General features: G+C 61.6%; 1 protein-coding gene across 5 annotated transcripts; it reads right to left on the reverse strand.

Moving 5' to 3' along the window:
- Positions 1-7017: 7017 nt before the first annotated feature.
- On the reverse strand, positions 7018-18554 carry XIRP1 (xin actin binding repeat containing 1). Of its 5 annotated transcripts, XM_074284407.1 has the most exons (4): positions 14489-14759; positions 14280-14318; positions 9874-14035; positions 9346-9470 (listed from the first exon to the last, which is right to left on the reverse strand). In XM_074284407.1, exons 1-4 carry the CDS (start codon positions 14668-14670, stop codon positions 9462-9464), a joined length of 4392 nt encoding a protein of 1463 aa, XP_074140508.1. In that variant the 5' UTR covers positions 14671-14759; the 3' UTR covers positions 9346-9461. The 5 variants fall into 5 exon arrangements, with proteins under 5 accessions (XP_074140505.1, XP_074140504.1, XP_074140507.1 ...); XM_074284404.1 differs by lacking the exon at positions 14489-14759 and adding an exon at positions 18228-18554 and having other exon boundaries at positions 7018-14035; XM_074284403.1 differs by lacking the exon at positions 14489-14759 and adding an exon at positions 16761-16836 and having other exon boundaries at positions 7018-14035.

Raw genomic sequence — 18554 nt, forward strand, 5'->3', positions numbered from 1 at the left:
GGTCGAAATGATAATCCCAAAGCTGCGTCACTTCCAATAAACTCAGTAAACCCCAGTGGCTCCCGGACCTCCAGGATCACCTAGAAAACCTCGGTTTGATTGCAAAGCAAGACCTTTATAATCTGCTCTCCCTCTTCTCATCCCCCCACACTCTCAGGTTTGGTGACCCTGGCCACCAGTCACTAGGCTGTTCCCGGAACAAGACGCCCCCCTCCCTAATTCCAAGCATTTTCTTAGGTTGCCCCCCCCCCATCTGGATTCAGCTGAAGTCCAGCCCTCTCTGGGAGGCCTTTCTCCAGCTCTAGCTAGCATTTGCCTCTTGAGATTATCTCCCGTCTACACTCCCTGCTTCTTGTATGTACACAATTGTTTGCACTTCGTTTCCGCTAAGCTCCTTGAAGTCGGGGCTTTGCTGTGTCCTTTCTTTTGTTTTGTTTTGGTTTTGCTCAGCACAGTGCCAATTAGCTCCTCATCCACGTGTGTTGATTGACTAATTGATAAGGCAGCAGAGGATGATGGTTGGGCCTGGAAGAGACTTTAGAGATGATCTCCAAGCCCCTCACTCTGAAGAAGTTGAGCTGAGCCTGAAGTCACACAAACAGGAAGCAGCAGAGCAAGGGCTCCCACACCACAACTAGGAAGGGGAGCCAGGCCTTTTCCCCAGGTCATCAACATTGGGGTGAAGATACATCTTCCTTCTCCCCGTGGGAGATCCCCGACCTGCCATTCTTGTGCTGTGGAGACACCGCCATTCCTTCACTCAGTTTCAGGTTCTCTTCATTGATAATACTCCCCTCGGGTCTCCCCACATTTCCCTCCCCCCTTTGGTCCTCCTTCCTCAGGACTAGGGGTTCAGGATTATCGGAAGAGCCGCAGGACAGACTCGGCATGTTGTCGATCTTGGGGACTCATTCCACATTCTGCACGAGAGCCTGCTGACCAGTCCTGGTCCCTGGAGGCTAAGGTGGGATCACTGCCTTCCCACACCCCTCCTTCTATCGGCCACCCAGATTTGAGGCTAACCTCTCACAGCCAAGAGCTATCCCTATCAGAGACTGATTGAATCTATCAACATTTATCAAGTGCCTACTATGTGCTAAGATCAAGTGCCTACTATGTGCTAAGTAGGTGCCTAATTCTGGATTACAATACAGGATGCAAAAATAGGCAAAAGATAGCATTAGTCCTCCAGGAAGTTAGGATCTAGTGGGAGAAGACAACACAAGGGCAGATAATATACAAAAACAAGTGATATGCAAAATAAATGGGAAATAATCAACCCAGGAAAGACTGGGATTTGAAAGAAGCCAGGCAAGTCAGTGGGGGGAGTGAGGAGAGCTTTCAGGTCTGGGGGAGGCCAGAGAAAATGTCTAGAGGCAGATGGAGGGAGCTGCTTGTGGAAGAGCTAAGTTTTAGAGTCCTATGCTTTATCCTATGGCAGAGAACCCCAACTATAGAGTCAGTGAAAGGTAGTTGTCATGCAATCATTTCAATCTTGTTCCACTCTCCATGACCCCTTCTGGGGTTGTCCTGGCAAAGATATTGGATTGGTTTGCTGTTCCTTCTCCAGCTCATTTTACAGATGAGGAAACTGAGGCAAACAGGGTGAAGTGACTAGGTCAGGGTCACACAGCTAGCAAGTGTCAGAGGCCAGATTTGAATTTAGGGATATGAGTCTCCCTGCTTCCAGATTCCAAGCTCCATGAAAACTAGCTGGCCCACATCTTAGTTCCTAAGATAGCTGGCATTTCCCTAGCAAATTGCTTAATTTCTTCGACTTATTTACTTGTCTATAAAATGAGTGACTAGTGACTTCTGAGGTTACTTCCAGCTCTGGCTTCGATCCATGTGCTGTGACCCGGAACACTGAGGCCTCTATATATGGGCCTCTGGTGGTCTCCCACCCTTCTGCCCCACTCTTTCTATTTTTTTCTCAGGAAACAACAATGGGCTCACCATCCCCAAGCTTCCAGGAAAGAGCGGGACAGCCTTCTGCACTCTGGCTCCCCTTATTCCCTAGCTCCATCCTGCCCATCCCAGACTCCTCGAATGGCCCTGAGAGAGTGGGGGGTTTTGAAGTCGGGGCTCCCTTGTTTGGGTCTCTGAGGCCTCCGCACGGAGCACCCACACATCAGGGCTTGGGAGCTAGCTGGCCCCCCCTTCTCCCCGCTGCTTTTGTTCTCCCTGGACCTCCTTAGAGTAGAACAGCCTCCTGGGCCACCTCTGGGAGCTCTGGGGGCACCCTTTGATCGTTGTTCCAGGAGGCCCCCAGGAGAATTGTTGCTTTTTTGGACTCTGACTCTGGACTCCCTGAAGGCCTGGGCAATTCTTGGAGGAGCGCGGGCTGATTAGCATCTGGGACTTTTCCACCATCACCATGACAGGGCCCGTGGCTGATTTATATCATGGCGCCCTAAGAGGGAAGGTCCCTGGGCCAGCAAGGGGGAAGGAGCTGGAGGGGAGACCCTTGTCCAACCTTAGGGGCACAAGAAGGACCCCAAATCTCGGCCTGTGTGGGGAGCAGCCAGCAGAGCATCCCTGGTCCCTGAGGCGCTCCCAGCATCCTCCCCTGCCCGTGCTCCTGGAAACCCAGGGAGCGCGTGGGGAATTCCGGGCCTGGAACGGGTGGGGGGAAGAAGGCCAAACTAGATCCCTATCTCGGGCCGGCAGCAGCTCCCGGCTGCGGAGGAGGAGGGGCGGGCGTCTGCTTTACTTTCACTTTAAATTGTACTCATATTAAACTACAGGAACCTCCACATTTCCTGCCTGGATCCACTGGGACTAGGGGCTGGGGCCGCAAGAAATGCCTGTTGATTGACTGATTGACTGAGGCAAGATAATTGGAACCATGGCTAGTTGACTTTTATTTAATATTAATACCAATAATCATCCCTTAGACGTGGGCTCCGGAAGCAGCAGGTGGGGGGCTGGGGGGGGGGAGAACGGCTCCCCAGTGACCCAAAGGGAAAGGCAAACTGGCCAGCGGCCAATGAAGGGAGCAGTTGGGCTTGGAGTGCCCTCTCGCGGCTGGAAGGGGTAGTGCAGCCTGATAGAAAGTTCGGGGTTTCTTGGTAAAGATCCGGTGGTCCGCATGGCCTTCTCCGGCTCATATTTTTATAGACGAGGAAATTAAGGCAAACAAGGTGAAGGACCGGGCCAGAGGCATACAACCGGTGTCTGAGGCGGGATTCGAATCCAGGAAGGAGTCTGGCGCTCTCTCCCTCTGGCTGCGCTTGGAGAGCTAAGACGGAGAGCCATTCCCCAGAGAGTAGTAGACAAAGGAGGGCACTAAAGAGTTCTCAATTAAGAAGTGACAACTATTTTTTTTCCCCTGAGGCTGGGGTTAAGTGACTTGTCCAGGGTCACACAGCCAGGAAGTGTTCCGTGTCTGAGGTTAGATTTGAACTCGGGTCCTCTGACTTCAGAGCTGGGGCTCTCTCCACTGCGCCACCCAGCTGCCCCAGAACCGCCAACTATTAACAACCAAGTGGGGAAAAATGTTCTAAATCACTAATAATGAGGGGGCACAGATAAAACAAGTCCGAGGTTTCACCTCACACGTGGCAAAGGTCCCCAAAATGAGACTGCTCAGTTAGTAAGTGGTGCATTAATCGCTCACTGGTGGGGCGGTAGAGTGGTTCCAACATGTTGAAAAACTAATTGCAATTGTGCAAAAAACAAAGCAAACCAAAAAAGCAACAACTAAGAAGTGAGAATTCTCTGCGACGGGACATTCGGGTTATGTAGCAAGACTTGGGGGGTGCGGAAGACATGTGGACAGAGCAGAGGGAGACAGGACAGAGAGACAGACAGAGCAAGACAGAGAGACAGAGACAGACAGAGACAGAGACAGAGACAGAGACAGAGAGTCAGAGACAGAGACAGAGACAGACAGAGACAGAGACAGAGCAAGACAGAGAGACAGAGACAGACAGAGACAGAGACAGAGAGTCAGAGACAGAGACAGAGAGTCAAAGACAGACAGAGACAGAGACAGAGAGAGAGAGACAGAGACAGATAGAGACAGAGACAGAGACAGACAGAGACAGAGACAGAGAGTCAGAGACAGAGACAGAGAGTCAGAGACAGACAGAGACAGAGACAGAGAGAGACAGAGACAGATAGAGACAGAGATAGAGACAGAGAGTCAGAGACAGACAGAGACAGAGACAGAGAGTCAGAGACAGAGACAGAGACAGACAGAGACAGAGACAGAGCAAGACAGAGAGACAGAGACAGAGAAACAGAGACAGAGACAGAGTAAGACAGAGAGAGAATAGAGAGACAGAGCTCATCTCTCCTCTGGGTCTCCGTTCCTCACCTATAACATGAGGGGGGTCACTTGGAGGAGCCCAGAGGTCCCTTCCAGCTTAGACATTCTGAATCTGGAGATCATGGAGTCTGGGTCTTTCCCAGAAGCAAAAGGACATGGAGCAGAGAAGAACAGACTCAGACTCAGACACAGATGGAGGTACCCGTTATACCCAGGACGGGAGCCTGCAAGCTGCCCTCAGCCAGAGGTCAGGGGTCAAGGGTCCCGAGGGGAAGGGGCTACCCAGAAGCCCCGGTGCCCTGGTCCTTGGAGAGGCGGGCATTTGTGGGCAGCCTGGCTCCCTGACAGGGAGTTGCCGAGGTGGGCCCAGGGCACCTCAGAGAAAGTGTTTGGGATTTTCCAGGAGCTGGGAGCTCCAAACTAACTCCCTTCCCTGGGAATCCCCCAAAGCCCAGTTTCCCCTTTCTGGGAATCCCCCCTCTCTGAAACCCTGTGTGGGCCCCTGCCCCAGAGCCTTTAGGAGCCTGATCTATGGACTATAATCCAGGACCGGGCTTATGATCATTAGTGTTGGGGTCACGGCGGTCTGATCAAAGGTTTGTTTATGCTGGAAAATAATCCAAGCAGCCACTAGTCGGTTTATGGGGATTTCTTTCCCCAGAGGAGGAGGTGAGGGGGTGAGACCAGCGGGAAACAGGGGGAAAGAGAGCCGGGAAACAATTGTCCAGTGGAAGAACTGCTTATCCATGTGCGGGAGGGCCGAGGGCGGGGCGTTCACGGGGTGGGTGGAGGGAGCCGTTTGAGGGGGGATTGCAGTGGGGGGAAGAGAAGACCCTTTACTGCCCCCGTCCAGGGCTAGGGACCTCAGGAGGCGGGGAGGTGGAGACATCCCATCTCATATTTAATGCATCCTCAGTCCCAGCATTCCTTTCACCTTTTCCTCCATCTGTCCCATGAGTCACTGGGGAGAATGACCCAGAATTGCATATGAAGGGGACAGTGGTGGGGAGAGTCCGGGAACAAGGGAGTGGTGTGAATCTTGGAGGCTGTGGGGGGATGGTTTTACTGGTGGGGGGGGCACAAAGTAAACAACTCTACTGGCCAAGGCAATCAGGGTTAAGTGACTTGCCCAGGGTCACACAGCCAGGATGAGTTTAGTGTCTGAGGCCATGTTTAAACCCAGCTCCTCCTGACTTCAGGGCTGGTGCTCTGGCCACTGACTTAGAGGCACCATATCCAGCTCAGACTTTAGAAGGACACTGTGGAACAGCAGAGGCTTCAGCAGGAGTCGGGGTGTCTGGAGGGAAGCAAAGGGACCCAGCTCTTCACTCATGACTGGCCCCTCAGGACCGTTGGGACTGGAAGGGAGCTTGGGGTCCTAGTAGGTAGAAGAAGGGAGGCGGCTGAGGAAAGGTCAGTGACACAGAAAGACGGCAGGGAGGGATATCGGGGGCGGACCCTGAGAGGGGCTCCCCGCTGGCGGACACCTCCAGTCAGGGCCCCCGCTGGCTCTGCAGGAAGGGGAACACTATCCAGAGGCAGGCAAGCCTCAGTGGCTGGTGGGATACCTTCTAACCCAGAGATCCTGTACCGGAGAACAAGAGCACTTCCTGTATATAACTGAAGCTGAGGTGGACCACTTCCTGCAGATGCGGGGCAGGGCTCGGGACATTCTGGTGGGAGGCAGGGACAGGGCAACTCCCCCATTTTACAGATGAGGAAACTGAGGCTGAGCTGGCAGGATCTGAACTAAAGTCTCCTTAGCCCCAAACTCAGTGCCCCATCCACTGTCTGGGAAAGGGCTGGCGGCCTGCGGGCCCAGGTCAGGAAGAAAACAAAATGTACTTTGGCAACTTCCTGTAGGAGTGTGCCCAGAGACGGGGGACCCTCTCCTGGGGGAGGCCGGCATAAAGCCATGGACCCCGGCTAAGGCAATGCCTTTGTGCTCTCAGAGAAAAACTGGGCAGGAGGGGACAAGGGGGTCAATGGGACTTTGGAGGATAGAACCGGGATCTGAAAACATCTCTGGAGGCCAGAAGGAGACCCTGAAATGAAGAGGCTGCTGTTTAAGGGCCCCGGAGAGGGGAGGGCGATGAGATCGGCTGCTGTGCCCAGTGGGTAGAGCAGCTCACAGCCTCCTGGGGATGCTTGGCCATTAGACCAATGAAGTCCGCCCGAGGGGTCATGGAGACAGGGAGGGAGCCCAGGGGGTCACTGGTGCTCATCGGGGGGACTCCATGGGAAAAACTGAGGGGGCCCTCCCAGGGACTGGACCCAGGTGAATTTTTCAGGGGCCACACAGGCTGCACCACGGCAGGGAGCGTTCCTGGCCGGAAGATCAGCCATTCTGGGGGTGCGGGGGGAACGTTGGGCCCGAAAGCTCGGGCTGGTCGGATGGGACCTCACAGGGTGAACAGCTGGCACTTGAGGTGGGCATGGATGCACTTCCTCACACCTAGAACACTGTGGCCAGTTTAGGGCTGCAGGAAGGGCACGCACAAGGGCCGGGCAGGGGAACTGGTTCCTGCAGGGGGTGGTTCACTGGAGGTCTTTGAGCAGAGGCTGGAGGGCCATCTTGGGTCTTCCGTTGCAGCTGGAGAGAGCCGATGGGGGTGTCTCTGCTCGGGATCCCCCCCTCCCCAATCTCCTCCCTGGCTAAACCGAGGCAGACCCACCTCCTTCTTCATCAGCTGTGGAGAAGTGAGGAAACAAGGAAACCCAACCCAGAAAGCAGGCGGCAGACGATGTACAAAACAAGTTTATAAAGAGTAAGAAAAGGGTCATGACAGTGTGGGGGTGGGGAGGGGGCTGAGGGTGAGGTGTGGGAGCAGCAGACAGAGCCAGCCTGGGGGTGCACCCGGTCCTCCCCCCTTTGTATTGGGGAGGGAGAAAACATGAGAACTTTGGAAATAACGGGGGCTTCCCTCCAAGGAGGGTGTGAAGGAAGAAAAGGGACTCATAAGGGAGGGGAAGCCGGGGACCCCCTCCGAGGGGGCGTGGGTGCCGGGGCTACGTGGACATTTGGGTGAGTTCATGGGGCTTCGTGTGCATTGGATCCTCATGGGCCTGGAGGAAGGCCTAGATGATGTGTCGGTGGGTGTGAGTGTGAGTGTGAGAAGTGGGCCGAAGGGGGCGGGGGCAGCTCATGTCCCAGAGAGCCTTTCTTGACCTCTCCTCGCCCAGTTTGAGAAAGGTCGCCCGCCCTTTGCCCCCATCGAGTGCAGAGTTATGGAAAGAGGAAGAAGGGGGCGCACCCAATGGCCCCCCTAGTGAATTTTGCTTTGGTCTCTGCCCCTAACGGACGTCCAGCTCCCGGGAGGTGGGGGCCGGGGATCGTGGTGCGCTGTAGGCAGGCCGATCCGGAGCGCGGACCCCTCCTCTCGAGCGCAGGGACCGAGGGGGCTTCACTTGCCGGAGGGCTGGGAGTTCCCGAAGGTCACACAGACCACGCCAGCCTCCCGCAGGGTCCCGTTGGCCCTGGAGGCGTTGTGCAGGTAGCGGCGGAGCAGAGGGGAGGCGCTCTCGTAGCCGTGGCCCCCTCCGGCCGGGCCGTCGGCCTGCTTCGTGACCGTGGTGGACGACGTGATGATCTTGTTCCCAAAGGGGTCCACTTCCTCGTACTGCTCAGTCACAGTGTGGGTGGCTCCGTACAGCTGGGAGCCCCGGGGGCCCGTCTGCAGCTCCAGGACGCTTTTCTGCCTCCTCGGGAACAGGGGGCTGGCTGCGGGGCTCGGCTCTGGCTCCCCGTGCCCCCGGTCCGCGGTCGGGGCTTCGAGGGGCTCCTGGCCCACCGCCAGGGGTCTTCGGGGTAAAGAGTGCACGATGTCCCGGGACAAGCGGGAGATGTCGGGGCTGTCCCCGGGGCTGGGTGGTTCTGCCGGCTTCCTGGCTGCCGACTGGATGGAGATGAAGGACGGGGAGGAGGGTGAGCTCCCGCGGGATGGCAGCACCCTGGTGACTCCCAGCTCCACTTTCTGGTTCTCGGACCGTCCCGGGGGCTGGGCTCTGACTGCTGCTTGGTTCTCCATCTTCCAGAGATCCTGGCCCTTTGCCGGACCCCCGACCTCAGCTTGCTCCCCGCCCTCTGGTCCAGGCTGCCTCGATCTGGCCTTGCTACCTGAGGGGTCGCTGACCACTGCACCGCTTTCCCTAGGAGCTGGACTCAAAGACCCTTCTCTCAGCGAGTCCGGGAGGAGGCCCGCGAGGGGTGGGATGTCGGCCTCCGGCTTGAGGCTGGACACAGAGCTGAGAGCCTTGCGGATGGCTTTCTCGATGTCCAGCAGCCGGGCCAGGGTCTGCTCCTTGAGGCAGGCCACCTCGGCGCTGGCCCGGGCCAGGTCCCCGAAGGCCAGCTCCACCGAGGATACCTCCTTGGGGCCCGCCGGGGAGGCCTGCCCAGGCCCGGCCTCTCGGGGCTCCGAAGCCTGGGGCTTCTTCCCCACCCACTCGGGAACGGCCTCGAAGAGGCTCTGGAGGGCCTTCACGTCCACCCCGCTCACAGCCTCCTCCTCCATGGCTTTGACCTGACTCAGGATGGCCTGGAGCTCCTGCTGCTTCTTCAGGTTTTCAAAGATGTCTCTGGCTTCCTGGACGTGGCCCTGAGGGATCTCCTCTCTGGGCTTCTGTGGACTGGCCTCGGCCTCGGCTTGAGGCTCCTGCCTGGGTGACCCTCTGGGCCCCTGCAGTAGGGCAGGGTCCTCCTCAGGGGGCATCGGGGTGCGGGGAGACCTAATCGCCGGGGCCTGGACTCCGCTGCCCCCAGCCTGCTTCTCTGAGGCCTGGGAGGTGACCAGGCCGGGGCCATGGAGGAGGCGGTCAGGAGACCTGCTTGTTTGGCGTGGAGGGCTCAGGGACGGAGCCTCCCCAGGGCTGGTGGGGAGAGCTGGATACTTAGGGGCGAGGCCGTGGGCCGCACCCGTGAGGTGTGCAGGCTTGGGGGGGAGTGTGGGCTTCTTCCTGGAGATCAGCACCTCCATCTCTGCTCGCTCTGGGGGTCTCTGGCCAGGAGCAGGGCCGGGGAGATGAGCGTGGGGTTTCTGGGGGGCCGTCTCTGCCGCTGTCTCTGCTCGCTCTGGGGGTCTCTGGCCAGGAGCAGGGCCGGGGAGATGAGCGCGGGGTTTCTGGGGGGCCGTGGCGCAGGAAAGAGCATCGTCTTCAGGGCCGGCTGGGGGCGGGAGCTGGGCTCCAGTCACAGCAGCTGGGGGGGGAGGAAAGGGGTTAAGGGCCTGCGGGCCTGCGGCGGGGCTCTTAGGGCTGCAGACCCTGCGGGCGGCGTCCTGGTAGATAAGGGCTGCTCTGATATCGCCTTTGCTCACGTTCATACTGGCCTTGCCCAGAGACTGCAGGGCGGCCTGCACGCAGCCCCTGGGCTCTTCCCCCTCTGCTCCCGAGCCCGTCTCTGGGCCCCTGGCCCTTGGTGGAGTGGGGGTCCCTGGCAGGAAAGTCCCCGGCTGGGGCCTGGCTTCCAGCTCCCCCTTAGCAGGCAAGGGCCCAGTGGGGGGCATGAAGGTGCTCACGGCCTTGGCCGAGTAGATGCCATCCTGAATAGCAACCCTCCCCCTGAGCGACCCTTCCACTGGTGCCTCCTGACTGGCACTGACCTTGCTGCAGACCCCGGGGGTCACTAGGACGCTGGGCATTGGCGCCCTGGAGATCCCAGGGGCCAGGCTGCCCGGCGGGGCTGGCTCCGGCGGCTGTCCATTGTGGAGGGGCTCCCGGCCCGGGGGTATGGCTTTCGGCTTTTGCTTGCTCTGCATTTGGTGTTGGAGGCTCTGGGCCTCGGCCGTGGCCTGCCGCAGGTTCTGCATGGCCACCTGGAGGTCGGGGCCCGGCACCCCCCCGGATGGGGCACCCCGTGGCTCTCCGGCAGTCACGGGGGCCTTCTGTGGCCCCCCAGGCTCCGCCCATGCCTCTTTGCTCAGAAGATTGGTGGAAGTGGCTCCCGTGCTCCTTGGACACCCTAAGCCCCCATCAGGCAAGGCCACGTGGATGACCTTCTTCTCTGAAGACGCGGTTGCAGGGGTTTTGCATGGGGGGCTCGTGCCCTCGGCTGGACTGGGACTCTCGGTGGGTGGCTCCCACTGCAGGCTCTTGAGGGAGCTCAGATCCCCCTTCTCGATGCAGCTGGCTAACAGCTGGACACTGCCCCTCTCTGCGGCCCTGCAGGTAGGCTGAGTCCCCGGCTGGAACCGGAGCGAGTAGACCAGCAGCTTCACCAGGCCCCCCTCAGTCTCTTGGATCACCAGCCCGGTTCTGGTTCCGGAGGGGGCCCAGCTCCAGGCCAGCAGGTCCCAGACTTCGTGCCTGCCGTCCGCCAGGGCGGAGAGCGTCAGCGGCTCGGGCTTCATGAGGCTGGCCTCGTCCTCCCGCACCAGCAGCCCCTGAGGGTCCATGTCTGGGCCCTGCGTCACCCTGCGGAGGATCCTGGGAAGCTCCCCCAGGACTAGCTCCTCCTTTTGCACCCGAGGAGGCTCCTGACCAGGGCCGGGCAGCTGGTACTTGGCCATGCGCACAGTCCGAGCTGTGTGCGCTTCGATGAGGATGCCCCCGCCCTGCAGGACCCCGGGACTGCTGTGCAGCCTCCGCAGGGTCTCCCCTGCCACGGCCTCCCTCTCCTCCGGGCCTCTGGCCTTCTGGGCGTCCACACGGTCCAAGGGCTTGCTCTCGAACAGGCGGGTGGTGCCCTTCACGTCCGCCGGGGGCACCTGCTCCCGGGGGCGCTCCTCGGGGGACGCAGGGTCACGGAGCTGGTCCAGGGGGGTGCTCTCAAAGAGCCACGTGGTGCTCTTCACGTCCGCTCGGGGCAGCTCCTCGGCGGGCGCCTCCTCTGGAGCCGTGGGCTCCCGCAGCCGGTCCAGGGGCTGCGTCTCAAAGAGCCAGGTGCAGCGCTTCACGTCCCCCCGGCGGCTGTCCTGCCTCTGCACGGCCGGGCCTGGCTCGGGGGTGGCGGCAGCCTCAGCCGGACCCTTTAGAGAATCCAGGGGCCGGTTTTCAAAGAGCCAGGTGGAGGTGCGGACGCTCCCCTGCTGCACGTCACTCACGCTCACGGTCCGCACGTAGCGGCCCACTGGCTGGCCCACAGCCTCCAGGGGGCCGGGCCTGGCTGGCTCCAGGGGCTCCGTCTCAAACTTCCAGCGGGCAGCCCTGCGCTCCCCCTGACTGATGTCCTCCTGGGTCACGGCTCGGATCACGAAGACCTCCTCCCCGACTCCCAGGCTCTGGGTCAGCGGCCTGGTCTCGAAGACCCAGCGGGCGCCCCGGGAGTCCGCTTTCTGCACCTCTTCCTTCCTCACGGCGGTGACCTCGTGGAGCCGGCCCTGGCGGTCCGGCAGCACGTACAGGGGCTGGCTCTCAAAGTGCAGGGTCTGGGAGGAGCCGGGACCCCCCTCCGGGGCCTTCTTCTCTATTCTCAGCAGCTCCGACTCGTCCACATCGTCCGGGAGCTCCCCCAGGGAGCCGGTCTCAAAGACAAACCTCTTTCCCGATGAGGCGGCGGTGGCGGCGCCCTTCTCCGGGGGCATCTCCTGGATGCCCCCGGCCTCTGCCTGTAAGCGGTCCATGGGACAGTTCTCAAAGAGCCACGTGAACTTGCGCACCGAGTCGCCTGGCGCAGGCTGGACCGTGGGCTCCTCCCTCCGGCCTCCAGCCACGAGCGGGCCCTGGAAGGCCTCCTTCCTTTGGGAGACCTGCCCGATGGGAATCTCCACGCGACTGCAGTAATGGACGGGGTCCTTCCCCCCGAGAGCGTGAGCGGGAAGCGGGGGCTCCGTTTCAAAGACATGAGCCTCCATGCGCTGGTCTGGGGTGGGGGGGGAGGCCTGTCTGACCTGTAGGTGCTGCTCCCCGGCCCCCCCGGGCCCCTCTCGCGGCTGGCTCTCAAACATCCACGTGTACGAGCGGACGTCGGAGTGGGGCCCGGGGCCCGTGACCTCCGGTGCCGAGTCCTGGGCCAGAGCGTGGATGGGACGCGTCTCAAAAAGCCAGCGGATGGTCTGCACGTTACACTTGGGGGGCGCTGCTGCCGGGGGCTCCTCCTCTTTGCCCTCTTTCTCCTGCTGCTGCCGGTGGATGACCTCCAGGGGCTGTGTCTCAAACAGCCAGCGCGCGCTGCTGACGTCCCCGGCCATGACCTCCTGGCGGGTGACCCCCCGGATGACGTCCACCCTCTCGGGACTCCGGCCCAGCCGGTCCAGGGGCTGCGTCTCAAACATCCACCTGGAGCCCTGCACGTCGCCGCCGACCACCTGCTCCCTGCTGACCGAAGTCAGAGCGTGGAGGCCCCCTTGGCCATCCTGGATGGCGTAGAGCGGCCAGTTTTCAAACAGGGCCTGGCCGGCTTGCACCTGGCCGGCAGACGGCCCCTCCCTGGGCTTCCTCTCCTCCGCTGGGCCGGCCGGCTTCTCCTGCCCAATGCTGTCCAGAGGGAGAGTCTCAAACAGCTTCTTGAACGCCTTCACGTCCCCCTTAACTTCCCCATCCCCGGCCGATTTGGGAGCGCCCTGGAGCCCAGCGCCCTCTGAGTCCCTCCCGACCTCCGGCTGCGTGACTTGCTGCAGGCGCCCCACCTGGACCTCCCGACTGGGAGTCTCCAGGGCCCGCGTCTCAAAGAGCCACAGTGTGGATCGCACGTCCCCTCCGATCACGGCCTCCTTGGTGGCCACATCCTCTCGGGGAGCGTCCTCGCCCTTCAGCGTGTCCAGGGCCCGCGTCTCGAACAGCATTCGTTGTTGTTGGACGTCGGGGCCGGGGGGGACGAGGTCCGGGGAAGGCTGGAAGTCCTTCTCGTCGATGGTCACCTCTCGGATGGCATCGAGCGGCTGCGTCTCGAAGAGCCAGCGGGTGTTGCTGATGTCGGGCCGGGCCGCCTCCTCCAGGGAGATCCCCCTGATCACCCGCACTTGGCTCGGGTCCCGATTGATGGCGTCCAGCGGCTTGGTCTCAAACAGCCAGCGGGCCGTCCTCACCGCAGTGCTCTGGATCTCTTCCCGGCAGGCCGCCCGGACCTCGTGGATGCCGCCCTCGGCGTCCCGGATGGCGCACAGGGGCTCCGTCTGGAAGAGCTTCACCGTGGTCTTCACGTCCCCCTTCAGCTCCTGGATCTCGGAGCGCAGCTGCAGGGGACTTTGCTCCTGGGCAGAGGCTGCCCGGCCCAGGCTGTCCAGCGGCCTGGTTTCAAAGAGGGTCCTGGTACCTTGCACGTCCCCGCCCGGTGGGGGCTCGCGGAGCACGGCTTTCTGGATATCCGTCGGACTGGTCAGCGCATCCATCGGCTGGGTCTCGAACAGCCACCGGACCGTCCGGACGTCCCCTTGGACGGGCTCGGGCTTGGCGGGCGCCTGGTCCGAGCCGCTGAAGGAGCCGTCCTCGAACTTCCTGGACGTGGCCCGCACATCGCCTCCGGGGACCGCCTCGCTGTCCGCCAGCCTCTGAGGGGGAGGGTGGTCCCCGATGGCGTCCAGACTCCAGTTCTCGAAGATCCAGCGCATGGACTGCACGTCCCCTTCCGTGGGCTCCTCGGCCCCCAGGGCCTCGGCCAGGTCCTCGGCCACGGCTTCCTCCAGATTCTTGCGCAGCTCGGGGTGGATGTGGCGGTAGAGCCTCCGGAGCTCGTTGGCCTGCCGCTGCTGGTAGAACTTGGAGAAGGCCTCCTTGGGAGGGGGCAAGGGCAGCTCATCCTGGGCGGGGGGCGGCGGGGCCAGCGCGGCTTCCCTGGCACCTGGGAAGGTCAGTGTGGACGCCTCCTGGACCTTGCCCTCGGCCATCCTTGCAGAGAGAGAAGGGGACAGGGTGAGGGTGCGGGCAGGGGCGCGGAGGCCGCATTAGTGGGGACACAGCACACGGTTAAGCCTGCCCTGTTGGGGGAGTGAGATGCCGCCCACCTGGGGCCGAGCCTCGCCCGCTGAGGGACCCCCCCAGCCGAAGGCGCTCTCTGCTCGCAGTTCCCTGGCCTCCACAAAGGGGCCTGTGCTCCCAGCATGCACCATGCCACATAGTCAGAAAATCCTACCTGCAGGCGCTGGGGTCGTGGGGGTCTCTCTCAGATGCTCTAGAAAGAAGGAAGGTAAATGGGGGTGACTCATGGGAGGAGGGAACGAGCCATCTCTGAGTTCTGTCTCCTTTCTTCCCAACTTCAGAATCTCCCACACCCCCCAGGGGCTCCCATCAGCCTCCTAGCCATCTTCCCTCCGAGATCTCAGGGACCTCCCTGACCCTCACTCTCTTCTTATCTGCGTCTGAGGGAGCAGGTTCTTGGGGCCCGCTCCCCCGGCCGAGTCCCCCACCCGGGAAAGGACGGCTGTTAAAGTGGCTCCCAGCCCTCCATCTACTTTCCCGAGAGGGAGCCTCCGGACCACGAGATTCTTCAGATGCTTCCAGCCTGAGATGGGAATGGCAAGCATTCCGTCTGGCCGGGGGCTGCCCGGAAGCTTCCTCAGCGGGCTCCTCGGCCTTCCCAGAGGCCTTGACCCGAGCGTCCTCCCTGGAAACCTGCCTCCGGCCCCCGCCCCGCCCCATCCCTCCTCTGGGTGACAAGTGTACAAACCAGCAGCCGGAGCCGCCTGGGAAAGAATGAGAGGCACGCCACCTCCCCCCGGCCTCCCCCTCCCCCCCAGCCTCTCCCCGGACACCAAATATAGGCTCCCGGCTCGTCCTGGCGCTTGGGCGAGGAATGCTGCCCCCTCAGACAGAGCCAGCCCGGCGGGGGCTCCCGGCAGAAGAGCCCCCCCTTCGGGGATGAGGACGATTGGATCCTTACATTCCCTCCCTAACTCTCCTCGCAGGTGTCCCGGGCAGTGATGGGGCAGAGAGCTGGACAGACACAGAACAGGGCACGAGAGGCGAAGTGGGCTCCTCCCCGTACCATCCGCCCCCCCCCCCCCCCCGTACCACTTGCCCCACCTCCCCATATCACCTGCCCCCCCCGTATCACCTGCCCCCCCCATACCACCTGCCCCCCTCCCCGTATCACCTGCCCCCCCTCCCCATACCACCTGCCCCCCCTTCCCTGTACCACCTGCCCCCCCTCCCCATACCACCTGCCCCCCCTCCCCATACCACCTGCCCCCCTCCCCGTATCACCTGCCCCCCCTCCCCGTATCACCTGCCCCCCCTCCCCGTATCACCTGCCCCCCCTCCCCGTACCACCTGCCCCCCCTCCCCATACCACCTGCCCCCCCTCCCCATACCACCTGCCCCCCCTCCCCATACCACCTGCCCCCCCTCCCCGTACCACCTGCCCCCCTCCCCGTATCACCTGCCCCCCCTCCCCGTATCACCTGCCCCCCCTCCCCGTATCACCTGCCCCCCCTCCCCGTACCACCTGCCCCCCCTCCCCGTACCACCTGCCCCCCCTCCCCGTACCACCTGCCCCCCCTCCCCATACCACCTGCCCCCCCTCCCTGTACCACCTGCCCCCCCTCCCCATACCACCTGCCCCCCCTTCCCTGTACCACCTGCCCCCTCCCTGTACCACCTGCCCCCTCCCCCCCACCTCAGGCTCAGCTGACTCTAGTCTGGAAGCACTGCTGATCTTGGGGCCCTGGGCTGGCATCCGTTGCCCTGCCTTGGAGAGAGGGGGGCAGGGAGGCAAGAGAGCCGAGCTCAGGAGGTGGGGGTCGGGGCTGTTCCCACTCAGCTCACGGAGCTACCACTATCAATCTGGGGCAAATGGCACTTATGGCTCCCGAGCACCGCCTTCTAAGGCAAATTCCGATGCAGAAGAGAGCTGGGACCTTGGGTCGTGGCCCTCTGGCCATGGTGGGGACACTGCCCTTTGGGGGCGGGGAGGGGAGAGGCAGAGAACCCAGATTGCTGCCAAGGTGCCACCTGGATGGCTATCTCAGGGGAAGGGGCAGTTGAGCACTTCTTCCTACTTTCACTGGTCTTGAAATATTGACACCCTAGGGCAAAGCCCCAATAGCCTCCCCCTATTTTTTGTACTCTAACTGAGCCTTCTCTTGTTCAGAAAATTCTCTCAGGACCCCAGTGTAAGGCGAGAGGCACAAGCTATTCCCTCGGCCTTTCGCCGGCCGCCTGGTTACGTCAGGCCGGCCTCGGATTCCTCCGCGCGATGACAAGCCCTTCAGGAACCACTTGGAGTCAAACTTCCCTTTGGAAGTAGGGCAGTGATGGCTGTGGGCTCGGAGGGCCTCCTCCTGCTCTGTCAGAGGCCTCAGGCAGGTAGCAGGGCAGGCAGGCCCCTAGCCAGGCCCCCCCCCCCCCCCCCCCCCCGGTAGATATCCTCCTAGGCCCCTGGTCACCCAATTACTCCCCAGTGCCATTCTCAGATACTTGAGCACCTAGAGCGCCACTGCCTTTCTGGGCCTTGTTAGCAACAAAGAAGGAATTCAGAGTTGTGGGCTCCCCTGTGCCCAGTCCCCAAGGGGACACTCAGGCCCCGGCCTGGGATCTTGGACGCCTCCTGCCCGGACTCCCCAGCGGCCCCTCGGCACTCAGTGCCCCCGTCCCACCTGTCCCTCAGCATATCTACCTGCCTCTTGGTCAGATCTGGTGAGTCACTGCACGGGTGCCCAGGGAAACTGGCCCTGCCCAAAGGCTTTGTCTGGCACGAGCCCCGCCCCCACCCCACCGGCTTTCACACTCACTGGGCACCGATAACAGCCCCGAGAGCTTAATCGAGGCTGTGAGGGCTGAGAGCCAAGGGGTGGAGGTCAGGGGGAGGGGGTCTGCCCTCTCAGTGATCCCAGGAACCCTGAATCCTGAGCACAAAGGGGACCTCGGGGACCACTGACCCCCCCTACTGTGAATAAAATGAGGCACCAGAGGGGGAATGATTAGCCCCAATCGTGGCTCGGGATCGGCACCCAGATTGTCTGACCCCAAAGCCCAGGGCTAGTACCTGGAGGGCAGGGCAGGAAGCTCCCCCTCCCCCATGCAGCTCCCTTTGGGGTGGAGTAGGGGATGCCAAAAGAGCTATTCTTGGGGCCAGAAATGTAAAGACTTTCGTCCTGGACAGCTGGGAAAGTGTGTGTCAGGGGAGGGGCCTGCGCTGGGGAGGGGGCTTGCCCTCAGGGCAGCCAGCGAGCCCCTCCGGGCTTCTCGGACAAGCTGCCTCAGCAGATTCTGGGCGCCCCAAAGCCTGCTCTTCCCAAGCTCCCAGCTGAGCTCAGCAGGGCCAGGGATGGAGAGGGCCAGTGGCCGAGGGCTCCCTTTCCTCCCTGGGCATTTATGGAAGAAGCCCCCCAAACCCCTCGAGAGACCCAGCTGAGCCACTGCACGGCCTTCTGGGAGGATTCTGCAGAACACACTCTAAGTCATCACAGGAGGCTTCCATCCCAGATTGCTTTGAGTCAGTCCCCAGGCCCCAAGCCTCCTTGCCTCCTCTTTACCGAGGCTGCTCCGTCTTGGAGTGCTCACCCTCCCCGCTCCCCTCCCCCCCAGCATCTCTCCAGCTAGGAGGACTATCCCCTTTCAACCCTGTCTCTCCCCTGCCAGCACAAAGTGCAGCTTATGGACTCTGGATGCGCCCACGGTGCCTCGAGCCCTCCTTTCCATCTGTGCCTTCTCCAAAACTCAATAACTGGATACCCACGCTGCTGGGAAGGAGACCTGGGCCCTGTAGCTGCCTGGGAGGCAGTGACTTTTTCCCTTACTTAATGGGAGCCAGAGAGACTGGAATCTGTCTGTATATCCAATCTCCCAATCCCTAGGCTGGTCTTTGACCTCTTGGGCCCCTCACCTCCAAAGCCTGGAGGTCTTGGAGTGGAGCAAGAGTCAGACTGGCCTTCCCACCCCCAGGTGTCAGAGCCTGGCCTCCCATTCCTGGCTCTGGGATCTCAGTCTTGGGGAGAGTGACTAGAGTGACCTCCTGACCTCATGGGCCCTTTTCCGCCTCCCCGAACTGACTTGGACACAACCAGAGACCCAGGCCCAGGAGACGTGGCCGGTGGCCCGGAAGATGAGGAGACAGTGGTCGTGTCTGCCCATGCTCACTTACTTGGGGGGGTCCGGCAGCAATGAGGGAGGGGTTTCTGGAGAGATGCTGGGGCGCTCTGGGGGTCCCTGGGTCCTCAGGAAAGCCGGCTGGAGGGGCTCTGGCCCTTGTCTGCTCCCGTGACCAGCTCCTGGGTCTCTATGGCCTGTGGCGCCCGACAGCTGCTTTTATCTGCTCGGGCCAGGCTAAGTTGGGAGCATGAAGCTGGTGGGCTATTTTTAGGGATTGTGGAAGTTGCTCTTCCATCCGTCTGAATCAATCATGGGTCTCTGAGCTGGGCTGGGGGCCCGAGCATCGGGGTGGAGGAGGGGAGGCCAGGGAGAGGGCCTC

This window comes from Sminthopsis crassicaudata, chromosome 1, assembly GCF_048593235.1.
Source record: "Sminthopsis crassicaudata isolate SCR6 chromosome 1, ASM4859323v1, whole genome shotgun sequence".
In the NCBI taxonomy this organism is placed as follows: Eukaryota; Metazoa; Chordata; class Mammalia; order Dasyuromorphia; family Dasyuridae; genus Sminthopsis; species Sminthopsis crassicaudata.